The following is a 27906-nucleotide window of genomic DNA, read 5'->3' on the forward strand; positions in this document are numbered from 1 at the left end:
TTAGCATCTTTCCATTTCAGCTTGGAGAACTCCTTTCAGTATTTCTTGCAAGGCAGGTCTAGTGGTGAACTCCCTCAGTGTTTGTAGGGAAAGCCTGTATTTCTCCTTCATATTTGAAGCATATCTTTGCCAGATAAAGTGTTCAGGGCTAGCAGTTTTTATTTTTCAGCACTTTGAATGGGTCGTTCCACTCCCTCCTGGTCTGTAGAATTTCTGAGAAACCCGCCAATAAACTAATGGAGGTTCCTTTGTAGGTTACTTTCTTTGGTCCCTGGGTGCCTTTAAAAAAAAAATTTCATTATAATGTGTCTGGGAGATCATCTTTTTGCATTGAGATAATAGAGTATTCTGTTAGCTTCTTGGACTTCTCCAGTTCCTTCCCTAGGTTTGGGAAGTTCTGTTGTGTTTCCCTGTATACACTCTCTGCTCCCTTTTTCCCTTCTCCTTCTGGCAGACTATTATATTTTCTCATCGTATGTGAGAGCTCTTGGAGGGTTTCTTCAGTTTCTTTTTTTTAAATCTTAGCTCTTCTCTCCTGGGTCATTTCTAAATTCCTATCCTCCAAATCACTAATTCCTTCTTCAATCTGATCTGCCCTATTTCCTAGGCTCTGTAATGCATTTCTTCGTCTCATTCACTGAATTCGTCAACTCTAGAATTTGTCTGGTTCTTTTTAAAAATTTCAAACTCCTTGGTAAAAAAAACACCTCCTATTCAGTAATTTTATTCCTAAATTGAATCCCGTGAGTTTTCTTATAAGCTCATCAAATTTCTTTATAATAGCTATTTTGAATTGTCAGTTAAATCACAATATTTTGCACCTTTGGGTTCAGTTGCTGGAGAATTTTTTTTGTGATACCGCATTACCGTGATTTTTTATCGTGCTTGATTAAATGTACCTCTGCTATTGCGCTGAAATAGCTCACTTGGTTGTTGACTTTGTTACAGTTCGACAGATCGGGGATTGCAGACCTTTCTTTTGTTTCCCAGAAGGTGGTGCAGTAGCTCAGGTTTTTGGCTTCTCCTCACCTGAGCTGGTTCTGGAGCGGCACTCTCGGGCCCGCATGTAAAAGCAGCCAGTCCCAAAGCCGGCAACAGAGGAATGCGGTGAGGGCACGCGTAGGCACCGTGCTTTGTGGTTGCCGACAGGCTGGTAGGGGAACGTGGAACAGGGTACTCCCACAGGGCCTTGTGCGGACCTCCTGCTGAGATCCCACAGCCGACCCAGGGATCCTTCAGTGTCCTTTGATGGTCCTGCGTGTTCCCCTTCCCTCTCCCTCTCCCCATCAAGGAGGTCCCTCCTCAAAGCTGTGCTGTGGGAAGAAATGGGTCCCTGGGCAGGAGAGGTACCCTGTTTTGAAGCTGTTCCTTTGTGTGCTTTCAAACAGGTAGCCCCAACAGGAGAGAAACAAAAGCGCATCAGCTCAGTGCAAGGCGTGACACTAGAGGATGTGTTAAATGACGGTCACACATCTTTGTATTTCTTAGTGTTTATTTCAATCTTTTCGCATATCTAAAGGTCAGAAAGTGGATATATATATATATATACACAAAATTCAAAACAACTTCCTAAAATGGCTTTAGTATTGGCCAGTTACTGACATCCTTATTTTGAAAGTTTGAATTGTCAAATATGTCTAAAGTGCATTCTTGCAAGCTAATCTATAGCAGCATTTGTTTTGTTTATAAAACCTTAAGAAGTATTCAGACAAGAGCAGGAAAAGTCACACACACAAATAAAGTGTGATCTACATATATTTTTCCTTAATCACCCAGGACAAAACACTTGTGGGAATTAGTTATTAAGTATACAAGAAATATACAAAACAATAGCATTATTAAAAAGTTCATATGGCAAGGCAGAGAATATAAAGAGTGTGCTGAATCCTAGATATCTTTGGAGCCATAGGGGGATCTCTGATCTGCACCAGTGTATGAGGTCTCTGAGGTCTGTGATACTCAACAGAGCTGTGAGAAGATTCCTGGCATGGCTTTGGAGACATCACCAAGACTGTCAGGTTACGGTTTCTTGCGCCTAAAACGTGAAAACCAGCATTTAGTATTGACTTTTGGAATCAGTGACACATTCATAGCAATTGGATCTCCTAGGAGAGGCTTCACGAGAACTCAGGTTTTATCCTGAGACAGTTCAAATCCTGAGAAAGCAAGTAACAGTTATAAGATATGTGTATCCAGTGTTAAGTTTAAAAAGCAGGATTCCTGCCTTCATCCTATTGCAGTGATTTTCCAACTTGCCTAAGGAATACGTGTATTAAAAATGGACACGAAGGGGATGCCTGGGTGCCACAGCGGTTAAGCGTCTGCCTTCGGCTCAGGACGTGATCCCGGCGTTATGGGATCGAGCCCCACATCAGGCTCCTCTGCTATGAGCCTGCTTCTTCCTCTCCCACTCCCCCTGCTTGTGTTCCCTCTCTCGCTGGCTGTCTCTATCTCTGTCAAATAAATAAATAAAATCTTTAAAAAAAAAAAAAAAGATTCTCTCTCTCCCTCTCCCTCTGCCCATCTTCCTAAAAAAAAAAAAAAATGGACAGGAAGACTTATATAGGTAAACATTTGAAAAGGGGTTTTACTAATATGGAAAAAGAATAGACCAGACCCTTAGGTATGTGCTTCATAGAAGGAAAAGTGTGATTCCTTCCCCAACCATAAATGCCACTGTTCCATTTTATTCTAGTGAACACTTACCGCTATAATGAGACCAACAGGCAAGTTCGGAAAGAGTGAATTACACGAAGAGCTGTCATCCCTGACTAAAGCCTCCCGCCTCCCGCCTTACAGGGGCTCTCAGCCCACCTCAGAGAGCTTTAGGAGCCCTAGCAAAGTGGGACCGAGCGTGAGCAATCTTCCGTCACCTCCTGTTACTGCTCCCACCAAGCCCTCGGAGGTTCTCAGCCCTGCTGCGGCAGTCTGCTAGGGAGCCCACATATTCCCAGGGGTAAACAAAAACCACAAACGTCCTCTTCAGTCAAAGTGGAGAGTACGGAGAAGGGGTGATAGTGGAAATACTGGAGGAGGGAGAACACACAGAAAGGCCCAGTTAGTCAGGACTCACTTGGGTTGTGCGTGATGCTGATATCCCGGTCCCAGCTGAGATCCTGCTCTCATCTCCACAGCCACAGAACACTGAGGAAAATTACAGAAGAGGGAAAGATTAGCTCCTCTTTCTACAGTCTACAAACTCAGTTCTGCTCAGATGGTTCAACCGCGGTGGAGTCCCACATTGCTTTCTAGTACAGCACAGACACCTATGTTAAAGTGCCAGGCGCGTGCGGTTTATTTGACATAGGCCACAAAGATGGTGAGCTGGAAGGGTCTCTAGGGTGTGCAGGTAATTTCCTTGGGAAGGTTAGCGCCCAGGGCCAGCGCTTGGCCTGCCCTTCCTGTGCTCTTTCAGAGTAACAGTAACAGTTCCCTGGGAACCTGTGCTTCTGTGAGGACTCCCATCAAGTTGATGTGAATTGTTACTCTACAGTGATGCGCTCTGACTCGATTCTCAGGCCCTGTCCCTCTCCACTGCAAACAGGGACCTTGAACCAGAGCGCTCCAGTAGGAGCAGACCCAAACAAACGTGAGAACCTTGGCAGGTTTGCGGAGAATGGGCCTACAGGCTGCACTGGCGATGTGAGGTCAGACCTCAGCTGCTTCCGAGAGCAGGAAAAGCCGGAGCCGGGGGGTTAAAATAGGTTGCCCCTAACTTCTATGAAGCAGACAAATATTTAATTTTTACGCCTACCCTGGTTTCTACATCAGTCCATTCAGACTCTGTGCCATCTGGTGGGGCAGGTGCCGCTGTGGAAGATCTTCGTTTTCGACTGGAAAAAGGGGCAAGAAGATGCAACAATTATTTCTGCATCTAAGAACAGGAAAAATACTAGAACTGGGATATCACTGCACTCCTTCCGATAATGCTACCTCTTAGAGGATGTTGTGTTCTGCAAGAATAAGCAGCTAAGAAAACTACAGCCCTCTGAAGAGAGACATCCGAGGATCACTCACCCAGTTGGCGATTCTTGTTTTAAAGTCTCAATATCCGTAAACTGAACAGATTGTCCACCACCTCTTGTTTTATAAACATCACCCTGAAGCCGAGAGAAAAGGTCAGCGTTATGCTTTGATATACCTGAATGATAAACATGTAATTCAAACTGAACTTAAGATTCTCCATGAAACAGTAATAAAGTCCTATTCACAAAACCAGATGGTGCTTCAGACTGTGCTATTAAAATACTTCAGAAATTCTCTAACCAAGGAAGTCCAACGCAATATAATCAGTAACATTCTTAAATTGCAAAAAATAATACTCCTTTTTGTTCAATCTATAATTTAAAGACTGCACCAACGATTAAGAAATCTACCAGAAATTTCTAAATGTTCTAAGGCATTATACTTTCCTCTGGGTGCACCACCCCCTCATGTTATAGTCTTATTGATGACTCTGGCTGTAATTAAGAACCATCCTCTAAACTTTTTCCGGTTGGCTTTTACTTCCGTGATTATTCATTGACTCTCTGATCAAAGGACAAATTTTCTACAGGCGAGGGAAGGGAGAGGGCTCTGGGTAGCTCAATAATGAGAAATTTTGATAAGTCACATTTTAACGTGGGCTTTTTATCTGGAACTGACAAATGGTAAGAGTTCTTTGGGTTTACTTTGAAGTAACTGTTAGTAAAACTAACTGTACAAGCACATGCTAGATCTGGAGTCGCTCGAACAGAATCCCGAGAATCTGAGCCTCATTCCCTAGAGAGCAGCTGATTGAGTCCTTAAGTTTAGCAGATTTACAGCCTGAGCAGTTCCTTTAGTTTTCTAACGAACAAACAAAAAGGTGGTACCAACACCCATTTATCTTTGTTGACACTGCCTGTGTGTCATCAAAGGAACAGAAAAGTTAGTGGTTTTTTGCGAAGTTGACTTTCTGTATGTTTTTCGTCCTGTGTCAGTTTGTTTTTACCTTGATTAGTTTAGTTTCAATCTCCCCATCGGAGGCTAGTTCCTGGTGGGTCAGCATGTACTTCTCACACTTAGCTAGTGCCTTTTCATTTGCAACAGATACTGTGATGGCATGAGGGACATGTGGCTGCATGACTGTTTCAGTTTGCACGTTAGAGGCAGGCTTATGATCTACCCATCTGTCCCCTGCAGAGCGAGATCGTCTGTGGCGGAGACGAACTGGTGGTGCGTTCTGATCAGGTTGAAAGAGGAATCAAGAAACAAGCATAACCCAGAATTAATTTAAGGGTATTAGAAGTGCAGCAGGTTGGGCTACATTAGTTGATGACAGTATCAAAACAAACCCACGAACCTTTTCCAAAAGCTAAATATGTTCAGATAATGTAAATGTTCTCTTTGTATTTAACCACAAAACCAATAAACATCTTTGAATACCACTTGTCTATTATACATTCTACCAGGGAGCTTCCCTTTCAACAGAACTGGAAGTTCTGGTTATGCCGCTAGGCTTTCCTGTGTAGGTGGTATTCAGGAGAATTCATTTTACATTCTCTGTCAAGGCCGTTGTGCCTGCTATTGTTAGGGAATCTGTCAGGTCCACAACTATGTTAAAAACTTCAAATAAGGTCAATAAAAGCCCTAAACATGGCCACAGACCTCTAAACAAAAGAGAAAACACTCTGTATACAAAGATAATAAATAAGTAAAAACTAATGGACAAAATGTTAACATAAGGTATAATAAGAACCATATGTATAAAATGATTGAGAATATAAATGAAGTACTTCTGACTACTTTGAGATCTTAAAATCTCAAATAGAACTTCATGACAAGTTCAAACACAATAACGGCTAAAACATACCAACTATCAAACATTTCATGAAGATTCCAAGAACCAAACTAAAAATGTAGGATCAAATCAGTCTCAAATCAATCATACAATAAAAAATTAGTTGCTTCCAGTCAACTATCATGTAAATCTGGGAAAGTTAAATTTAGCACATCCAGTCTAAGAAAAAGTATTTCACGTACAGGACATAGTTCCAAAGACAACTCATTGCTTCAAACGTCTCCTATTTGTATAACTGAAAGCTAATGAAACAGTCTGTCACAGGCCAAATCCTTCCAAGCTGGTCACGTACAAAGATCCCAACTTTAAAATGCCTGTCTGGAGAACTGAATCATTTCCCTTATGTAATCGCAAGCAACAGCTGAAGTGCTAGTGGTAAGTCATTGCTCCTGCAGAACCTGGGTGACAGAGCTGGCCGTGAAAGATGCCCACGCCTCCAGCAACCCAGGAAACCTTCCGTTCTTAAAGTGGCCTGATGTTGAACAAAGAAAGTCAGGCTCTCATGGCCTACCATTTAGCAAAGGTGATCGTTCTCCTGAACACATTTAGCAATAAATACATTAAGAAACTAGCTTCAGAAAGATAATTGTTACAATCTACTATCATTTATGGAATCAAAGATATTTACAACTTCTTTCTCACTGCAGTATAAATTCAGCCCACCTGACAATTTTTGGCCAATAAACCTCAATGCATAGACTAGCCTTAACTTTGCTGCACTTCTAAAGAGATTTGATTTCAAGTGAGAAGTTAAAGGGTCTCTAGTAAATCCTCTTAAATATCTAAGATCCAAATTAGATACCACATTAATGATGACCAGGCATAAGCAGGCCTTGAGTAGTATTCACTCTGTAAACTTTCATGAAAAATAAAGGGGATTTATTAGAGTTGATCAGAAAGCCCAGTCACCATAATTTGCTCCCTAAAAAGGTTTCAAGCAAAATTTGCAAAGTAAAGAACTTAGGCTTTAGAATCATCTGTTGTCTTGGCAAATACCTTGCAATTCATCACTATCCCTTAAAAAGCAGGAGTGCAGGCCATCTAAATGAAGCTTATCTGTACCCTAAATTATACAAGAAAATCTAAAAGCAAAATAGTATTAGATTAATTTGTAAAAAACAAATTCTAAAAGAGCTACAGTAAGATTTTACTAAATATAAATCCACAGTATTAACTTGGTCCGTTTATTCAGAGTCAAAGGAAAAACTTTACCTTAATCCTTAAGAAGAAGACTTAAACATGAATTTCTTTAAACACCCTTGACTGAGGCCGAGCCCTTATAAGTTGAGATAAAGGTCTTGAGATTAAAAGCAATTTACTGGACATGCAAACCTTCAGTAGTTACAAAACAACAGGCCTGGACTATTCAAAAACAGTCAATGTCATGAAAATTAAAAAAAAAAAAATGTGTGGCGGGGGGACTCTTTTATATTAAAAGAGATTGAAGACACATAACAACCACATGTCGGGCATTCACTCTGTTAGGATCATAGATTAAAAATAGAGGATATTTATTCAGTTAATGTTAACTTTCTTAGGTTTGCTAAAGACTGTTTATACTGGACAATGTCCTTAGTAGGATGGAATGTCACAAAGTGTAGGGACGGACTTTCTTTCAGAAGTTCAAGGAAAAAATGATTATATAAATGACAATTGGTAAATCTAGGTAAGGGGAAAGGAGGATACTGTCTGTACTATTCTTTCAACTTTTGAGTGTGAAACTTTTCAAAATAAGTTTGAGGAAACAATTTTAAAAATAAAAGTTCAAAAGCAGCAAAAAATTTGAGGAAGGAAAACAAAGAAAAGAATGGAAGATGTGCTCTGAGACACTGATTTTGCGGCTGCTCATTAGCTTATGCAAATGAGAAGCCCGGATTACTCTGGGACGCGCCCCAGTGACCCACGGTCGCTGGTGGTCCCCTGTGGCCAGATGTGTTAATGGCTTTTTCAGACGAAGAGCTAGGCCTCAGTTTCAGGGCGATTTTTTCAAAATATCAGAAAAATTAGACCTTGTTTATATTTGGAGCTCGTCCATCTTTCCGTTGAACTTTCTGAACAAATCGAGTCACAAAAGCCCCCACCAAACCCCGACGCTAGGGCTACGACGCTTTGAGAGAGCGCTGGCACTGACCCTGCAGCAGAGGTCCTCTTCTAGCTCTACCTCATTTCTGAGTGTGGGAACCACCTCCCTGCCTTCCGGCCAGTACGTCCCTCGCCTTCTGTCTGACACGACACAAGTTTTACTTTGTCCTGGCTCCTGCTGCCTACGCCTTGCAATAGAGGTGACATGGGCAGGTGTGTTGTACGGAGGAATTTTCTGCTCCCATTCCGAAATACAGGAAGCTACAGAAATGCTGCTGCAAGAGTTAGAGCGCCTATGTAGCTGCGGCTGGCTCAGGAGCTGCTGGCCGGCGGGAAGCTGAGCAAGATAGTTACTAGAAAGCTAAAAAAATGGAAGAGAAATTAATGAGCAAGACTGAAACACCGACAGAAACAATTCACTGCTTTTCTATCATTTTAGCACGTTAGAATTATTTTTACGGAGTTATTCAATGTTTTATTCTGAATTTGCACTAAATTTGTGTTTCTGCTGAATTTAGAACTATTTACATAGAGAAGTTGGAGAAATACAATAATATAAAACAACAAAGGGAGCGCCCTAGAAAGTTGCCTCATCTGAACAAATGTTCTCTAATGCAAGTGACTACCCAGCGACGGACGAGAAACTTACAGGTACTGGTGATGGGGAGACAGCTCTTTGAGGGACTTTTTCCTGGTCCCGCTCCCGAGAGGGTCTCTCTGGCTTTTCAGCTTTGGGTTCAGTGACAATAGCCTTCAGTTGTTTCAGCTTCTCATCTTTGACCCAGAGTTTATTTTGCATCTCCAGCTGCTTGGCTGCCACCCGGCGCTCCTAGGTTAGCGACAGGGACACACGTCTAATTCAGTCACACCAGGCGGACAGCCCAGACCACCCAGCCACCTCGTTTCCTAAGAATGATCGTCCTCCCAGAGCAAGCACACATTGTCGTGCCGGCTCACTGGTCACGTGTTTTAAGGGCAGAGAAAGGAAACAGGATGGACCGAACAGTAGCTCCTGCTGCCGCTGCCACCAAAACCCTAGGCCTCAGAACACGGATTCAGAACACCACGGGTGGAAGTCGGTCACCGTCCCGGAGGTAAGCCCCGCAGGGGACACTCACGCATTCTTTCTCCCACTTCATGGTCGTTTCCGTCACCATGCCTTGTAGCCTGGCTTCCAGTCTGCGTTTGTCAGAAAACTGCCGCTGAAGTTTCTGGTTCTGAGTCTCAAGTTCCTGTTGCAGAGTGCGCTTATCTTCTTCATAGATAGTAGTTGTCTTCTCTAAAATCTCAATCTGGGAAGGCAGACCGTTCTGCTCAGGATCTGGCTTGTGAACACTGCGTGTAGCTGTGAACTAACCGCTCTCGTGATGTGCTCATGCAGGCATAGTTGTGGAAAGAAAAATCATGGAGAGAGCGGTTCCCTCTACGGTGTCATCTGAATTCCTACCTCTGTGCCCAGAAGTGAGAACTTCTAAACAAGATCCTCACAGAGAAGAGAAAGCTTTCCGGGACTTCTTGTGAAAATGATTTTCCCCTAAAATTAGACCTGAATTTTGTTTTTAGGCTGTTTTCAGAAGAGAGAACACTGTATTGGTTGAGATGAGCTTCTGTCTAGAATGAATGGGTACCCCCTAAATGATACTCTACAAATAAGAGAACCTAGAGTCCTAAGTCAAAAAGCAAGCCATAACCAGAGCTAAACTCATGAAAGGCCTCTAGAAACTCACTTGTTTGGTCCAAGAACATTCTCGCCAATTGCCAAAGTCTAACTCAGAAAATTAAAGAGTATATTACCCCTCTAAAGCCCTTCACTCACATTTCCTCTTCTGGGGTGAGGTGGAGATTAGTAAGGAACCCGGTAGTGTCTCTCCCTCAGTAAGCGGTGGAAGGCCAGGAGGCCGAGAGCCAGGTCAGACAGAGAGCAGTGCCGACCGGCCAGCACACACATCCACGGAATCATGCCAAAACAAACCTTATACTCTAAAGTTTTGTTTTTCTTCTCCAGGCGTTCTATTTCCAATTTCTGTCCGGAGATCACCTTTTCTTTTTCATTTAATTTTCCTTGAATGTAGTTTTCTTTATTTAAAACGGCACTGTCGAACTCTTGCAACAATGCTTTAAACGTAACAGCTGAAACAGAAGCATGCAGGCCAAGTTTACTCCAATCCCAAAATAGCCAGTGCAACCGGCTTGTGTGAACCGGTATTAGCTACTCAGGCAAGTCGTGAGCGTTAGTCTGCAGCAGAGGTTGAGAAGGGAGTCAGGAGTCTGGTTCCCAGATCTACAGGAGAGAGTCCTAGAAGCTGGTTTTTACTGAAAAACACGGAGTCTTTCATGTTGCACTCTGGCATTCCCTTGTCAGCCCGTACGGGTAAGGAACTTGCTTCAGAACAAGTGCAAACACAGAAATAACAGCAGATTTAGGATCCACTGGATCCGACTTGAAGTCCCTGGTATAGCAATTACGAATTATGGCACTTGGGCAAGTTACTTAATTTTTCTGAGCACATTTCCTCCTTTCAAAATGGGGATATAGCTACCACTCATCTCACACCTTTCTCTGCTGATTCAAATGAATCAATGATTAAAAATCGTAGACCTACTCACTGGGCACTTGTACGTACCAGGCTGTTCACTGTTCTACGTGATTCTCACATATTATCTCACTCCCACAACACCCTCTGAGGTAAGAACAGTTAAAATCCTCATTTTGCAGATAGGGAAACCAAGAAATGGAAGATGAAGTCATTTGCCCAAAGACAGTTATTAAAATGTAATACTTATGAAGTGCCTTGCAAGTAAGTAGTAGGAACGAAAACCAAGGTAGCTATTATTCCTTCATGTCCTTCACTGTAGGTTTAAAAAAGGGAGAGAATACACACCCACCTGTTTCTTCTGTTTTACGAGCTGTGGGGAAAGTTCCTTGTCAGTCTAATTGAACAACGCCTTGAGCACTACAAAGTGCAGAAACAGCTAACCCTTCCTCAGAGATCTGCCCCACCACAGAACTCCGACTCATTGCAAATTTCTGGAGGGGCAATGATCGCAGACCGCGTTTGGCCCTTACCTTGTTTGTGAAACTCATCGATCATCATCTGCCGTAGGTGGTGTCGTTTCTCTAACGCCTCGATCAGCCTGGGAAGAGTTTGCTCGTCATTGACATCCAGAAGTTCACAGGACGGCAGAGGTGGGAAACTCTGTAAAACCACTTCTGTAACCAGTGGTTCTGCGTTGAATTATAAAAAATTATAAAAAGTTACACAGGAGAGAAAGCTTATTTAAACAAGGTGAACACTTGTGATTAGACCCCCCAGTTCAGTGAGCCATGTACTTTCTTGAGTTGCCAGTCATACTTCCTTAAAAATGAGTTATAAAAAAAGGAAAAGGGGGGGGGAAAGTTATAGTATGTAACAAAAGAAAACTCATTTATACTTTGGTTTTTTTTTTTTTTTTTTTGCACTTGGTTCTTGAAGGGGAGTTAGTAGTTCTCTAATATGAAATCGATCTTAAGAGAGACTGAGAGACGTCAGCGTGCACACGATGTGACACCAAATCATACCATCTCCGACCGGACCTCCCCGAGCCTGGTTTCTGTATCTCCTTCCAGGCGTCAAACCACATATTGCCTTGTCCACTGGTCTTGCCACTTCAACTTCTTGGGTCACTTCTGCAAATCTCATGACTTGCTAAGATACAAAACACATCGGAGGGGGTTTTTGTTTTTACAAATCAGCATATTCGAGTCCTTCACAAATTACTTAAACAATAAATTGGTCATTAGTTCTTTTCTGTAACTAATGGTCCTGTATCAACAGTCTTAAAAATATTTAAAATGTCATTCTTCACATCCAAATAGTTGTTTTCTCCATAGGAACTTTGAGACTTTATAAGCTAAATACATCAGAATTACCAGGCTCTCTTCATAATCTTCAGCCTTCGGATTCACACACACGATCATGCGTACTTTACCTTCCCCATCAAAGTAGTTCTTGAACAGATGGGTTAACTTTGAATCTCGGTATGGAACCATCTGTAAATACATTCAAACCCAAATATGTGAGGCACAAAACTGCACACGAACGAAGCTGTACAAATGATGACAGGCTGTTGCTTACTTTGTTAGTTCCGTACATTTGGTTCTCTCTCAGGACCTCCATACATGTTCTTAGCGTCATTAATGACTGATTAATGTTACCTGACAGGAAAATACAGACAGAAGACATGTGAAACAAGAGAGTAGTTACAATGGTCTGTCCGCCTATAAAATCCCCACCGCGTAGAAATACCGTATGGAAATTACAAATAACAGGTTTCAGTGGCTCAGTCTGAGGCGCTGTCCTTGCAGTATTTCAGGACTATTTTAATAGCAGTGTTTTAGGAGGGGGCTGAACACCATCCTTCAGGGATTCTATCAAAAGGACTGCCCATGGAATGCAACATTATATATTCGACGGCCCATAAAGTTTCTTCCAAATCTTAAATTCTATGAAAGAGTATATTAGATGAAGATGTTTAATATCCTCATATTAAAATATTATCTCAAAAACATGACCATTTCAGGCTTCATCAGCACTGAAGTGCCCCCAGCACCCAGAGGGGCTCCTGTTTCCAACTGTCATGTGTGTTAGGATCCAGCGGAGTCTGTCCCCTCCACATCCAAACAAGGATTCCTTTTTTTTTTTTTTTTAAGATTTTATTATTTTTAAGTAATCTCTACACCCAATGTGGGGCTCGAATTCACAACCCTGAGGTCAAGAGTCCCATGCTCTACTGAGCCAGCCAGGCACCCCCAAACAAGGATTACTAAGGCAACATAGCTGTTACTTCTGACCACTCCTGTTTGGATTTCTGAGCCAAGGCAAGCCTGACAGATTCATCAAGTAATGCAGGAGATCTCACTTGTGGAGACCTCCAAATGTATCCGCTAACTCCCACCGTGCTCTCATCTTTGGTCACCTCTCAAAACACAGAGCTCATCTGCGCCTCTATAATGTCCCATGATTCACGATTCCTCTTCCTTAACCCCTACTCCCGGTATCCTTCCTGCTTCCACTGTGCTCTCTGGAACCCATTCCTCTGAACAGACTTCCCTACATCCTCACACCTGTCAGAGAGCTCTACCCATCTCTCTCTAAGTGCCAGGGTTTCTAAACCTGGGGTCCATGGTGTCCATGGGTACATTTCAGGAAGTCTGCATACTTGGATGGGAAATAAATTACACCTTTATTTTTTCTTGACTTCTGAAATTTAGCAGTGCCTTTTAATTATGAATGTAGACCAAAAATATTAGTGGTACCTGTGATTTTTGTCAGTGCAAATCATAGGTAATTTTACAGCACATTATGGTTTATTGCTGATCAAGATATTTATGCTCATTACTACTTTGAAATTATGTAGTTATAAGACCTACTAGTGCATCTTTAATTAAGGCATTAATAAAGAAGCATGTAAATTACTGTAATGACAAATGCCTTAAGAATATTTGGGGGGGGGTGCCTGGGTGACTCAGTCAGTCAGCCACCAGACTTTTTTTTTTTTTAAGATTGATTTATTTTAGAGCACAAGCGGGGTGAGGGGCAAAGGGAGAGGGAGAGAATCTCAAGCAGACCCCCTGCTGAGTGTGGGCCCCAACATGTGGCTCGATCTCATGACCAGGAGATCATGACCTGAGCTGAAACCAAGAGTCAGACACTGAACCAACTGAGCCACCCAGGCACCCTAGGCATCCACCTCTTGATAGCAGCTCAGGTCTTGATCTCAAGGTCATGAGTTCAAGCCCTGCCTTGGGCTCCACACTGGGCATGGAACTTACTTTAAAAGTGTGGGGGGGGGGTTGTGCCTGGGTGGTTCAATCACTTAAGTGTCTGACTTCAGCTGAAGTCATGATCTCAGGGTCCTGGGATCGAGCCCCACATCGGGCTCCCTGATCAGTGGGGAGTCTGCTTCTCCCTCTCCTTCTGCTTCCCTCTGCTCATGTGCTCTTTCTCCCTCAAATAAAAAACTTCTAAAAACACACACATTTCAATCTAATCCGTTTCCTTTGCAGTCCTATGTATTTTATGTCATTCACTCAGGGATATTCCGTGAAGTGTCCATGCAGCCATGGGGCAAAGCCCTGTAAGCTTACCCTCTGCTATCAGGAGAGTGCTCCCCCTGCAGCCTGAGTGCAAATTGCTTGTTTTCTGAAGCCCGACATTTTATAAGGATGGTGAGCGGAGGAGGCCAGCAACATTCTCCTAGTCCCTAGCTGCCGCCCTTGCATGTTCCCCCACACGCCGGCTCCTGGGTCATTCTGGTGTCCACGAGGACTACTCCAGCATGCTGCCAGAGGGCCCACTCCCTCAACTCCAGTCAGGCTCTCGCTCTTCACCACGGGAGCCACACAGCCATGCCTGCACCCCGAACCTTTATCACTCGGAACGACACCACCTCTAGAAACCTGTGGCCCAACCACCATCTCTTCTTCCCATGCTCATGCCCTCATTTTTGTCCCACCTGTTCCCCATCCGTTATCAACACTGCTAGTACTTTCTGGTTTTTTCCTAAAGCATCACAACTCTCAAGTCTCTACTTTCTTCCACTGAGATAACCCTCTTTTCATCAAGGTGAATCCTTCCTCCTGTGGTCTGGATCCCAGAGTCTCTATCTTATATACACATATATAATGGGGAGGGTTTTTGTCATCTCACTTGGCTACCACTTTCTTTCTCCTTCCTAGGCTCTTTAAATCAACCACCTCAAGCATGTGTTCCTCGAGGCTGTGCCCTCAGCCTGTTCCCATGTGTCCTCCAGGAACAGTCTCCCCTGTTGCTTCCATGTTGGCAAAACCTAAACCCAAATACCTCAAGTTAAATCTTGCTCCTTCCAAATGCGTGTATATCCGGTGACTGGGCGCTTCCACTGGAATGAGCTGAACACTCCAACACGAGCTCTTTAACGGCCTACACCTGCACCTCGACGGCTCTCTCCTCAGCCCAGAGCTTGGATCTGCCCTCCCCTCCTCCTCTCCACATGCAGGTCGACTTCCTTCCTAACTAGCTCTCACTTCTCTCCCACCCCTGCCTCCGGGGCACATGATTCCTCCTCTGAATTACTGCAAAAGGCTCCCAGCTGCTTTTCATGTTTCTGAACGTGCCTCGGTACATTAATTCTCTTCACAGGAAAACAATCTTTCTGAAAGACTAATTCTTCATTTTCTTTAAGGGGGAGGCTGTGTAGAAGAGTAGAGAGACAAAAGTGTTGAGAATCCGGCCAACCTGGGTTTAAACCCAAGTTCCAATCTTGGGAAAATTACATAACCTCTCCCAACCCATTTCCTCATCTGAAAAATGGTTATGACACAATCCTGAAAGGTCAGAATCAAGAAATCGAGCCCATGCATAGTAAATACGGTGATACACACCAGTCTTTTAATAATTGGCAACCACCATTACTCCTTCAGGACAAAATTCAGACTTGTTAATATGATTGACAAGAGTCATCACGGCCTTGCGTTGCTCTGCTGCCTCAGTTGTCATGGGTCACCGACCCACACGCTCCCACCTCAGTGACCTTGACCCTGCCATACTCTCTCAGTTTACAAGTGGCTCCCTCCTCTGCCAAGGATGACTTTAACCCTGTCCTCCATTTAGCTCATGCAATTTAAGTGTCCACTTCATGAATTCCCCCCCTAAACTTTCCCTCACACACCCCCAGACTAAATGAGTGTTCAAATACTGGCACACAGTACGTACTCCATAAACGCTATTATGTAAAACATAACATGAATGGCTACACTAATGAAAGATTTTAAAAAACCCAAAACACAAAAAAACTCAGATTTCCTTCCAATTTGCTTTTGTGTTCAAAGATTTTTCCCACCTCCAGCAGCCAATTTTCACCAGTATGAATGTTGGAGTGACTGTTAAATCACTTAATTTTAAGATCTAGTACTTTACTGGCAATAGATACAAGATGAATATGACTTGCTTTATATTTATTTTAATCACTTACCCTCAGTGATAAGTCAGTGTATTGTAACATCCTGATACCAAACCAGCATTACTAAAAAAAACAGCAATGACCACTAAACCTAGCCTCAAAATTACCGAAATTGAAGACATGCTTAAACCACCTATCAATAAGCAGATGACAGACTGGCATTGCAAGTTTTTGGAAGTTGTAGCAATAAATCAGTACTATGCTGTGCTCACCAGCTTCACGTAATCTGTTCCCTTCTGCTTTTGTCCGGTTCGTTCTTTCACTTCCAGCAAGATCTACCAGGGACAACTGGCTTATAGTGATTTGTTCCTTTTCCTAAAGGGAAGATCGTAATGCCAATAACATGAGGTATAACTGGTTTACAATGTTCTTTAAATGTATCCCAGTCAACAAATTATTAAGTCTTATGAGTATCACATTTGCACAATGCAAAACAGTAGGGCCAAAGGACACAGGTTTTGGGGAAGAGTCTGCTAAGAGCATATGCTCAGTATACTCATGGTAGTGACAATGACTTGCCCATTGGCTGGTCTTGCACATTATACTCTAAGCTCCATGAAAGCAGGAACTGCCTCTCAACCAATGTTCTCATCTCTAGCACCCTGCACAGCGCCTCACGCATAGGATCTCAGGCTGTGTCTGCTAAGTGGTGAGTCTAGGACAGGCCTATCCTAAATTTTTCTATAACCAGGTACTTAAATTTATGATTGAAAAATTCCATAATACTCCAGTTGTATAAGAAATAAAAAGCAAGAGGTACATAACTGATTTGTAATATTAGATGTGTTCAAAGGACAGCAAGTGTAGATGGAGGCTTGACTTACAAGCATTACTGGCTAACATTTATGAGTGCTAACTGTATGTAAGACACTGGCCTAAGAACTCTACATGCATTGCCTGCTTTAATCCTCACATATAAAGAGTTTGTAACAGGTCAGACAGCAAGCAAATTAATAGGACTCAGAATTCGAATCCCGGTGGTCTTCAGTACGCTGCCGTACCATCTCCTCATGCCATGTGGAAACCTTCATGATAAGGTTCAAATGGAATTACACTTTAATAGCTTAAAGTTATTAAATGATTCCTGTTCGGTTCAAATGCTTTTACTGATTGATATAAGCCTTGTAGTGTGGCAGGCCCAGCAGTAAAGGATGATCAGCAGATGGGGCCCTACTGGCCTATCAGCCAAGAGAAGAACAATTTAGAATTGTCATCTCCTAAACTGTACCTACCCTGGAAAGGTAACCACTGGCATTTTAAAACCATTAACAGAATTCCCACATACAAAATGAGTCTTCAGAGATAAAATAATGACTCATACATACTCATTTTATCTCCTCTATTGAAGAGGTTAATAAAGATTTGTAAACCTTTTTCATAGCAAAATTCCAGGTTCTCAGATTCAATAGCCAGTTTCCCAAAGCTGCACTCTCCAATGGAACACTTTTTAAATGTCATCACCCACATATAAAAATTCTACAGTAGTCTTCATTGCAGTCAGTCTTACCTGATTTAACCCTACTTCCAAAAACTAAGGGTTCAGTTAAAACAAGAAAAACTCCACACACTACAACAAATTTACCTGTAAGACATTGTCTCCATCCGCGTCCAAGGGAGCCTGAACTAATTTAATGTTGAACACACTATGGGAACGGCTGGACTCCCGATTCAAATGTGTGTTAGCAATACGTCTCTTTTTCTGGCCTGTGATGACAGAGACATCATTGATCAAACCTGAACTCCGTCATTACAGTATTATATGCTTTCCACTAAAAAGTACTGCCATCAAATTATAGTAGCAACTCTCAGGATTATGTTTATTTTCAGATTTTCCTAATTTTAGCTCAGTTTCTAACCTCTCCAGAAAACTTCAAAAGCCTCCTCAGTAGATTTCACTTCCACTTCTGTACATCCTGCAACATACATGTTGTGGTTCTTATCTTCACGAAGCAATTTAGATTGTGGCGGTCTGTGAGAAAGAAAAAGACATCAGTCTCCTAAATGGTGAGATCCTAATATCTCAGCTTAAGACTAGGACTAAAATGCCAGGCCCCATGACATCGATTCTTATGATGGGAATAGACCTAGGCAAGAGCTCCCCCCAAAAAAAACCAAAAACAGGACACTTGGGTAAGTATAAGGGTATAGAGTCAGGATTAGTTACGTAACAGGGTCACAGGAACCTATGTTGTTCTAGAAGCTTTGCTCTAATTATTATTCTAATAAGCACACAAAACACTGACTAAACAAGTAGAGGACAAAACAATATTACAGCAACATCACATGCACAGGTTAAGCATCACAATCTAGCATTTCCCTAATTTTAAAAGATCAACAGAGAGCTGGTTCTCACATCAGAGTCAGCAAAAGACAAATTCAGAAAGAGTTTGGTGTATACCAGGAGTGGCAGTCTTTTCAAAGTGGCTGGTCAAGTTTTGATCTGCACAGTAGGATAAGGCTGGAAAGGGTGCCGCCTGTTCGGCCTCAGTCTCAGGAGCGGTGGGGGTGGAAATGCGTGCCAGCCACCATCACTCAGGACAGGGCAGACTTCCCAGGCAGCAGGGAGGGGCTCAGAGGTAGCAGCCAGCCCAGTGCCAGCGAAAAACCACCTACATGCAAACATGCCACAGACGCCAACCACTAGTATAACTGCACCCTTTCTCCTCAAGAGAAGAGCCAACATCCTCACATACACAAAATCTGTGTTCCTCATGGGCGTGCTGCAGCTGTTCCACCTACCAAAGGAATAAGGTGTAAGTTACTGTTCCCACCGCAGCCGGCCTCAGTCCACAGCAGTGCCGGTCACGAGGGGTCGGCTCTTAAAAACCCTCTGCTTGTAAGATTTCTTCACCGTATTTAAAAAGACTTTAAAGTTAACCAGCTCAAAAAAGCAGGTTAACCACTGCCCTAACCAATTAAATCCGAATTCAGTACCAAATATGCACGCAGTGAGTTCATTCAGGGAGTTACCAGAAAGGGGACAAGGCATGCAAGGCACATCTGTCAGTCTTCCTTTTGTAAAACTAAAACCAAGATAGGCTTTTTTGAAAATAATCTCATTTAGAACAAACCAAACAGAAACTTGGCACATGCGCAAAAAAGTGAAACAGATTGGTAGCAACGATGACATCACAACAGGTGAGAAAATGGGTAACATAACTGATACTCTGAAACAAATGGAGAAGGAAGTAATCTATAAATTGCTTAATGTAATTTATTAAACCCGTTCTCAGTCTCATGGTTTTCTAAATATCCAGCTGTTTCTCCAATAATGTTGTTAGTCTTCATATTATTTATGTTCTGAGAGACCCTAACAAAGACAGCATTAAGGATAAGCGTTTAGCTTAAGAACAAAACTGTCAACTCAAGAACAAAATACTAATATGAAATGAGACTCCAGAGTCCACTCTGGCACAATCACGGATTGTGATGCCAGGCTGTAATTGCTCTTCAGTCTGAGCCAGACAAAACCCAAGGAAATCTAAGGAGTTGTCTTTTAAGTCTGGTGGAATGAGGATACAGATGTCACTTTATGTTAAACAGTGATGACAGATCTGTATCAGTTGTATAAATAACAGCTTTGGGCTCCGCTCTGTAGAGATCACCAACCATAGATGGTTAATAGGACTACAAACTCCCAACACTAAGTGGTAGGCTCCTGAAGGATAACCCCAGATAACCCACATGCATAGGACGCTTCCGTACACAATTACAGTCCTTCTCAAAATACAGCCCCAAGGCCAGGAGTTCTCAAAAGTAATGTCTAAGATGAGTATTCAGGTCTGTCTTCTCCTTAGATGCATTAACCCACTGGTTCCCTGATATAGCTGCCTATCTGGTTAAGAATGAAACTATGCATTCAACACCAGCCGCATGATATACAAGTTGTATCTCATTGTGAAAACAAAAGCATTATCACCATTCATCACTGAGAAAACTAAGGCTCACTGAGGTAAAGTGGCTTCCCCAAGGTTAAGCAGCTAACATGAGACTCTCTTCACTACTTACTTAGGCTTTATGGGATCAAACGGCACCTCTTCCAATAGATCATATATGTAATTATTATATATTTCAATATAAGAGACAAATACGCCATAGACACTATCTTCATCAACCTCTTCTGCTTTGCAAAATTCTTGTACATTTATCATATCTGCAAACTCTGGGTCTACTTGTCGTCTGGAAAAAGAAAAAAGCCAGAAAGTCTGCTCTTACACATTGAGTCAGTATCAAAAGTAAATGATCCCAAGGGGAAAGTAAAAGATGTAAGTTAAATGACCTGTCACTGCAAGCAGAAATGCACAAAGCAACCTATTCGTACTCATGGTCGGCCAGTAGTACCCCCTCCCACCCCGTGTCCTCCTAGGTACACAGCACCGGCTTTTATACCCTCTCCCACCCAGAGCGGCACCTTCTCTCAACAGTAATTCAAGGACCATGTGCTCAAAACCAGAGAGCATCTGAGCAAATAAACTTAATGAAGAACATTCCTCAACTTTGACCTCACTACAGTCAACTGTCAGACCAACTCCCCTTCATGTTATCATTCCCTGGGCCTGAGGAAACCACCAGACAGGGTTCCTGTCAGGCCAGTGTCACATACGAGTATAATCACTTACTTGCTAGAGGGAGTCTTTGGGTTGGGCATGGCTTCTCTTTTCTGCCGTTCTAACAAGGCATCAACTTCACACTGTATATCCATGCTATTCCGGTCATTAGATTTAAAAACCTGAAGTGGGGGTAAAAATCAGACCATGAATTTTTTAGCATTTGACTTAAATAATAAGAAACATAGTTAAAAAAGAAGCAGCATTTGATATTTAAGGTTTCAAAATGTATCCAGTGTATTAGTTTTCCTTTAAAACTACTGTATCCACAGGTCTCTTGGTCCCTATGCCTGCAAGTGAAATAGTCACAACACAAAAAAATTACACTTACGTATCGTTTAGCTTGAAACGACCCTATACTGTTAAAGATCATGTCCAAACAACGAGGAAGCAGACCTCCTTCCCCTGGAGAACCAGTCATCGTGTGCGTTTTCCCGCTTCCTGTCACACCATATGTGAAAAGGAGACCTGTGAGGTAGCAAATCACATGTAGTTATATACTGAAAGTCACACTGGGTTATATCTTAAAAGTCTCCACTTTCAGTATTTCTTCGCTGTGTTAAGAAACGTTTAAAATTAGCCAGCTCGAAAAAGCAGGCTGTAGGGGCTCCTGGGTGGTTCAGTCGGTAAAGCATCTGACTCTTGATCTCAGGGTGGTGAGTTCAAGCCCCTCACTGGGCTCCACACCCAGGGTGGAGCCTACTTAAATAAAAATAAAAATTTTAAAAAGCAGGTTTTATACCACTCTAACAAATGAAATCTGAATTCAAAGCCAAACATAACCAAATATATAAGCGTCAAAGTTTTTTCAGAGGAGGACAAGAAAGAAAACATAACAAAAACTCTAGTAATCGTACCATTTTTGCCATGAATGAGGTCATCTACCAAGGGATTAGCCACAGCATCAAAGAGCTCCTTCTGGGTGGTATGAATGCCAAATACTTGTTTAAATGAATACTGAGTCTGTGAAGAAGGAAAAAATAAAAAGCATATGAATGGAATTTCACTCTAAGCTAGAAATACATCTGTTTAAATGTATTCAGATGTTTCTTAGTGAACATTTAAGATCTAAACACACAAAGAAAAAACATGAAGTCTTTAAACTTGGAACCCTTAAAAAAGTCATGCTATAACTCCATTATACCCCTTATAAGGAGAATGGAGAAGTCTTAAGTCCACTAATGCTTCACAGACCAAGGCTGATTTTAGACAACAAAGATCAGAATTATCATGACTCAGGCACAGACTCGTGACAATCATTAAGCATTACTCCATATACTCATTTACTGCTTGCTCTTCTAAAATGCCACAGCAGCATAAAACCAAGTGTTTTGGTGTACCATTTTAAAATCAAACGAACTGTAAATAGAATCTCATCTGAGTTTTTCTGTGAAATAAACTAATTGTGACCTTTAAAAAAATCAATACTTCAACTATCAAATCTCTATCAAAATGATTATATAACTATATTACCAAAAATATTACCAAACTCCTACTTGGAAATTAGATTGGGGACTGGGGAATATAAATATATTTTCATGTAAAGTAAATTGTCCTCATTGTCCAGAGGCTGGAGTTCTATTATTCCTGTTTTTGTTATTTTTTAGTTTTTTTGTATTGCAGACATTGTCATTGTTTCTGTGACCTTCCTGAATTTTGCAGTTTTTGCTTCACGGAAGGTCAGTGCTAAGTTATTGTCACATGAGCATTCGCTAGAATTTATTACGGATTATAGCCTTTGTCAAGCAGCACCCCCTTTCCTGTTTTATATCCTTGTCCTTAAATTCAACCTGTATGGATATCACTATTGTGACCCTTATGTTTTTACAGTTAGCAGTTTTGTCCCCGCGAAAGGAGACACGTACAGATTAGTGCTCAAACCTACACTACTGCGACATGCGCCGAGCACTGCCTTAGCCTCATAGTCAGTCATTTCACTCTAAACCCTTGATTACATCCTGTTAATTATGATGCTCATTTTGTAACTTGCTAAAGATCACACACCTGCTTCAGCTAGGCTAACTCTCGCTTCATGGAAGGGTTTATTCCAATCCCGTAAAACAGCTGTAGAGTTCACAAGAAGAATAAAGAATCTTAGGACGGAAAGGATACACATAAATAGTGCTGACAGATCAGTCAGGTGACCTCCAAGTTCTTGTGAACAAACCCCTCCTTACCAGTAAAGAAAACCGAGGCCCAGAGGAGGAACTTACCCAATCCTACAGTGCTCACTGGTGTCCCAGCCATTTCCAGGCCAGCGCTGCCTTCTGTGATGAGGCAGTGAGAACTGCTAATCCCCGCCAAACTCTCTGTTTACTTATACATACATGAAATTACTCTGATAGAGAAGCAAAGTTCTTCACAGTAAGTCAGTTCTCAATTATTTGACATCTTTGAAGGCCCACTCCTCTGTGAAGCCTTCCCAGACTATTCATTCATGCTTCACCCATATTCATTGAATGGGGAACAGGACAGATAAGGGGCATATCCCCGCAAAGCTTACATTATAGCAGGGGAAAGAGACAATAAATCTCTTGATGTGCTAAGTGCTATCAGGGAAGCACATAAAGGGCAGACCAGGACAGAAGCAGGAAAGGGTGCCACTTCTGATCAGGTAGTCTGGACACTGTCTCTGACGAGGTGATGTTTAAGCTGAAATCCACAGATGAGGAGCCATCCATGCTAAGAGCCAAGAGAAAGAAAAGTCCACGCCAGGAGAACCGCCCTGAAGCAAGATTCGGGCTTATCCAAGGAACTCAAAGGACAGGATGACTAGCAAGGGATGACCGTGGAGAAACAGGGGACAAATTAAGCAGGATTTTGCCTATTTAAAGATTTTATGCCTTGAAAGATTTTAAACAGGAAAAGGGTCAGATCAGATTTACACTTTAAAAGATCTCTCTGGTGGCTCTGTGGAAAATGAATTGGAGAATAACATTCAGAGCAGAAGCAAGCAGTCCAGTTAGATTTCAAAGTACAGTCAGCATACCAGTGCCCCTCTGAGAACTGTTTTGTTCCCTGTCTAGGAGAGAATGAGAGAAATCTGGAGTAAGTTTAGAAACTTTCGTAGCCATTTGACATGGCTGCCATATCCCAGCCCTAGGCTCATCTCGTTGAACAGATTATCAGGTCACTTCTCTTGTGGTCTAACTCAGCTGCACGAAAGTATCAGTCACGATGCACTGAAAATTTTAAAAAGCTGTTTCTTCAGCACAGATCATTTGAGAAGCACTAGTCTTGGTAATTAATAGCAAGACTAAGACGGGCAGTGGCAGTGGAGATAGAAACAAAAGGACAGTTTCACATTGGAGCAGAACGGATAGAATGTACTGGTGAATGGGATATGAGGGGGGACACATGGTGCTACCATTTATTGAGAGAAGACAAGGAAGGAAATGATTTAGAGGGGGTAAAAAATCAAGAGTTCTTTTGGACATGTAGACTTTGAGATGCCTACGTGACATCCAAATAGTGGATGTTCGAATTTAGAGGTGGGAAAAGGTTTAGGCCGAAGATAAAAAAAACCTCTGAAATTATTATTATTGTATAACCAACATTTAAAGCCATGGGGAAGTGCAGAGGAGGGAGCCCTGGGTGTAGCCCACCCCAGTCCTGAGAGGTTGGAAAAGGAAGAGTAGCCCGCAAAGGGTGGCGAGTGACAGCCAAGAACATGAAGACTTGGACAGGGAGACGGGAGAGGGCTTCAGGAAGAACAGTCCTGCTGAGAAACGGATTATGAGGACAAGAGGTGTCCATCCAATATGAGCAGCCCAGAGGCCACTGGTAGGCTTCTGACAAGCTCACAAGAGCAGGGTGCACGAGAGTGAAAGGCCGCTCGACAGTAGAGACAACAGCCTGAATCAGTGCTTCCCCTGCATTCCCATATCCCTTCTCTTTCAGCACACCGGTCTGTCTTCCATCTGTGCCCCCAACTCAGCTGTAAGCCTGGTAAAGGCAAGGACTGTGTCTTACTCATTTTTTAAAATCTCCTTCTGCCCTGCAGCTTTAGTGCAATGTTTGTTGAACTGAGCTGACTCACTTTGCTCAAGATTTTACTAAAAATAACACTTCATACAAATACACAGTGCCTAGGGCTATTTTAATCTGCACCTGAAATTGTGTGTGTGTGTGTGTGTGTGTGTGTGTGTATAGCCACCTAGCACAATCATTCATTAAACGATCCCTAGCCTATGCTCTAAAAAACAGTAAATAATCCAGTACAAGAAATTACCTCGTAAAAGCAATCCTCTCACTCAGGTATACCAAACGTATTCCTACCCACACTTTATATATGGTGGTTATAGGGAAGTAAACAAGTTTTTCAAAACAGTGGAAACATGAATTGTGTTAAATGGAAAAAATGGAAAAGCCCTTCAGGAGAGAACGTCTCAAGTAAAAACAGCTTGGTTCCCATGGGAATTACCTCCTTATAGTCTCCATTTCGGTTGAGTCTGTAACCCTCAGGGGTATGAAGCTGAACGGTTGTATTATTGATCACTTCTATGCAGCACTCTTGATCAGGAAGGCTCAGTGGGCGCACCCTGCAGTACACCTGAAATTACAGGAAGGTGCTTCCAGAATGAAGGTTGACTACTTTTCATTTAAGCTTCCCATTCATTCATCCAACAGTTGATCTCTCAACATAAGAGACTTATATGAACTCAGAGCTATGAAAACCAAAACTTGCTCCCAGAAATTGTCAGATGTAAACAGATATATCAGATACGAGGGATTTTAAATACACATACAATTAAATTTGGATAACAAAAGCATCAAATCACACAGCTTCTCTTCGCTATTACAATAGAACAAATTGAATAAAGCTATATACTACCACTAATATAAAAATCTCTAAAATCAATGACATCACACACTGAGATTTGAAAAGCTGTTAGAACTCTTTGAAATTGGATGTCAAATAAAACTTGACAGCTTAACACAATATACAAATCAATATAACACATGTACAAATAAGTATAATAATATACAAATACACAAATAACCGCCCAAAGCACGACTTCTTAATCAGTGACAGGGTTGAGGAAAAACTTATCAGCTGTATGTGCAAAGTATCTGGTTCCCTCAACTTAGAACAAGAGACACATTTCAGTGCCAGTGAAGGAGAGAAAAATACCCCAGAGCAAACCAACCTTCTTTTATTTGTCATTTGCCTTTAAAAGCAAGTTCCCAAACCTGAAACTCGTGACTTACATGCAATTATGATTAGTTACTAGACTGAATTTAACTGTTCTACACCAGGGTCTTTATGAAGCGGGCCATCAGTTACTATTTAACACCCCTGAAGATGGGAGAGGATGCCCATCCAAGCAGAAATTTCCCTGCCTTCCGAGAGAACAGGAAGAATTCTCCGGAACAGTTGAAGACTATGTTTCATTATCTAACTTTTCAAATTATAATTAGTTATAGGAGTTATATGGTTGATAACCAAAGACTTCATTTTACTAGACTAATGAATCCCACATAGAGACAAAATTTTAAAGCTGGAACCCGCCTTACCTATTTCACTAAACGTTCTCTAAGTCTGCTTCCACATCTCCATCCCTTCCAAGCATACCCAGAGGACAGAAAAGGGCTGAACATACACACATACACACACACACACACACACACACACACACACACACACACACACACACACACATTTACAGGAAGACCTTACCCCAACTGGGTCTTTAAGACTTGTTTGGGATCCTTTCTTCACCAGAAGTTTCCTGGGCGTCTTAGTCCTCCTGGTCATAGGTTAAAAAAATTTCAGTTCAAAAATAACACAAAAAAACCTCACCTATAATTCATACAGAGACAACCTTCCTAGGGTTTATAAAGTTCTCCCTTAGCAGTTCCAAAAGATTACACCTCAAATAACTAAGACTAAGCTGCATTAGAAGAAAGTTTGTGGCACACGTAATGCAAAAGTAGGAAAACTGGGTTCAGGAGACGTTTTCAGTACTAGCTTGCATTTTTTCTTGAAGGACAATTTTACAGAAGCACTACAAATTTGAAAAATCTACAGATAATAGACCACGCTTATCTTGAAGGCATTTATATAGGCGCCCAAGCACACACACAGCTGCAACAGCCATTGCCAACAGACCGACAAGCAATTAACTTCACCAAATGATAAAAAAGCAAATGGGGAAATCCATTCTTTCACCAAGATCTGTCAGTACTTTTAAGGAACAATTGTTTATTGAGTTCTCCAAGCTATCATCCTTTGTCCCCAAATTTTAGTCTCCAAACTGCAACTTCTTGCTCTCTTAGAATCAAAAGAAAGATATTTTGACTTCACCAATTTCGCTAGCATGCGGCTTTCCTCCACCGCCAGCACCCACATTTATCTATAGTGCAGATGAACATTTAACACTAAAGTTAGTTATTGGCATGGACTACAGGTTATTGAACTATTTTCACAACACGCCCCGAGATGAAACAAGCAAATTAGTGTTTTCAGTACAAAATATTATGGTGAGTTTCCTTAAACTCAGTTTTTTTTTTTTTTTTTTTTAAGATGACAGATTTTGACTTTGGCCCCTTAAGAAAACCAGCTGCCTCTTTCCCCAGGAGGGGTCGGGACGCGGTGCTGCGCGGCCGCGGGGTCTGGGGCAGGAATGCGGGCTTGGGCGCTCGGGGGCGGGGCGGGGCTGTCAGCCGGCGCAGGCCCCCGCCCCAGTACCGGGTCTCGGCCTCCAGGCCAGGGCTGGGCTCGGAAGAGCACGCCGCGCTCGCGGGGGCCAGGGCCCTCCAGGGACTGAGGCCGCCCGGCGCCCCCAACACCCGGGGCACAGCCCACAGGGCGAGCCCCGGCCGCACCAGCCACGGCAGAGTGCAACGTAGGCGCGCCGGCGGCCGGGCGGGAAAGGGGCCCTTCGGAAAGGGCTGGAGGCGGCCGTCCCGGAGCCAGCGGGTGGCACCCCGGCTGACAGGAGCCCACCCGGCCCAGGGCTCCCCGTTCCCCCCGACGTGGGCCGGCCTCTCCTCCTGCCCTCGGGAGGCCCGGGGCGGGACGCCGGACTCCGGCGGGGAGGCGAGGGGGTGGAGGGCGCGCCGCGGACCGGTCTCCGCCACCCGGCCTCCCCCTCAGCGGCCCACGCGGGGGCTTCCACTTTGGGGTCCGCGGCCCGGACAGCACGGGACTCGGTGCAGACCGAGGGGACGCCGGCCCCAGCCCGCGGTCCGGTACTCACGCTGGCTTCATGGCAGCGGGCTCCGTGCTGCCGGGACGCGCGCGCGGGGCGCCGGGCTCGATCCGGGCGGGCTGGTGAGGGCGGCGGGCCACAAGGACGGGCCGCGGGAAGGGGGACTCGGCGGCTGAGGCGCGGCGCTGCGGGAAGCCGACAAACGCCGCCGCGAGCCCAGGTGAGCTCGCGCCCGGCGCATTTCAAACGGGCCAATCAGCGC

The 27906-nt window shown here is 43.0% G+C and overlaps 1 protein-coding gene and 1 long non-coding RNA gene across 7 annotated transcripts in view; one reads left to right on the forward strand and one right to left on the reverse strand.

Moving 5' to 3' along the window:
- LOC123800790 (uncharacterized) overlaps positions 1 to 4218 on the forward strand; it is a 19757-nt gene extending 15539 nt beyond the window's left edge. Inside the window, exon 2 of the long non-coding RNA XR_006782018.2 lies at positions 2696 to 4218. This is a non-coding gene — a long non-coding RNA (uncharacterized LOC123800790). The remainder of the gene's footprint in view (positions 1 to 2695) is intronic.
- KIF23 (kinesin family member 23) lies at positions 1496 to 27858 on the reverse strand. 6 transcript variants are annotated; one of them, XM_045810647.2, is made up of 24 exons: positions 27693 to 27858; positions 26171 to 26240; positions 24914 to 25042; positions 21348 to 21453; positions 20822 to 20958; positions 20503 to 20612; positions 19892 to 20062; positions 18577 to 18618; positions 17740 to 17852; positions 17466 to 17587; positions 16096 to 16198; positions 12019 to 12098; positions 11814 to 11933; positions 11463 to 11589; positions 10971 to 11129; positions 9876 to 10033; positions 9022 to 9195; positions 8553 to 8732; positions 7953 to 8264; positions 4973 to 5203; positions 4018 to 4100; positions 3755 to 3833; positions 3074 to 3144; positions 1496 to 2035 (listed from the first exon to the last, which is right to left on the reverse strand). In XM_045810647.2, the coding sequence occupies exons 1-24, from the start codon at positions 27701 to 27703 to the stop codon at positions 2020 to 2022; spliced, it is 2904 nt and encodes a 967-aa protein (XP_045666603.2). In that variant the 5' UTR covers positions 27704 to 27858; the 3' UTR covers positions 1496 to 2019. The 6 variants fall into 6 exon arrangements, with proteins under 6 accessions (XP_045666603.2, XP_045666604.2, XP_087712945.1 ...); XM_045810648.2 differs by lacking the exon at positions 18577 to 18618; XM_087856819.1 differs by lacking the exon at positions 7953 to 8264.
- Between the last annotated feature and the right edge of the window lie 48 nt (positions 27859 to 27906).

The sequence above is a fragment of the Ursus americanus genome, chromosome 28, assembly GCF_024610735.1.
Source record: "Ursus americanus isolate L20-20 chromosome 28, mUrsAme1.1.p, whole genome shotgun sequence".
NCBI classification, from domain to species: domain Eukaryota; kingdom Metazoa; phylum Chordata; class Mammalia; order Carnivora; family Ursidae; genus Ursus; species Ursus americanus.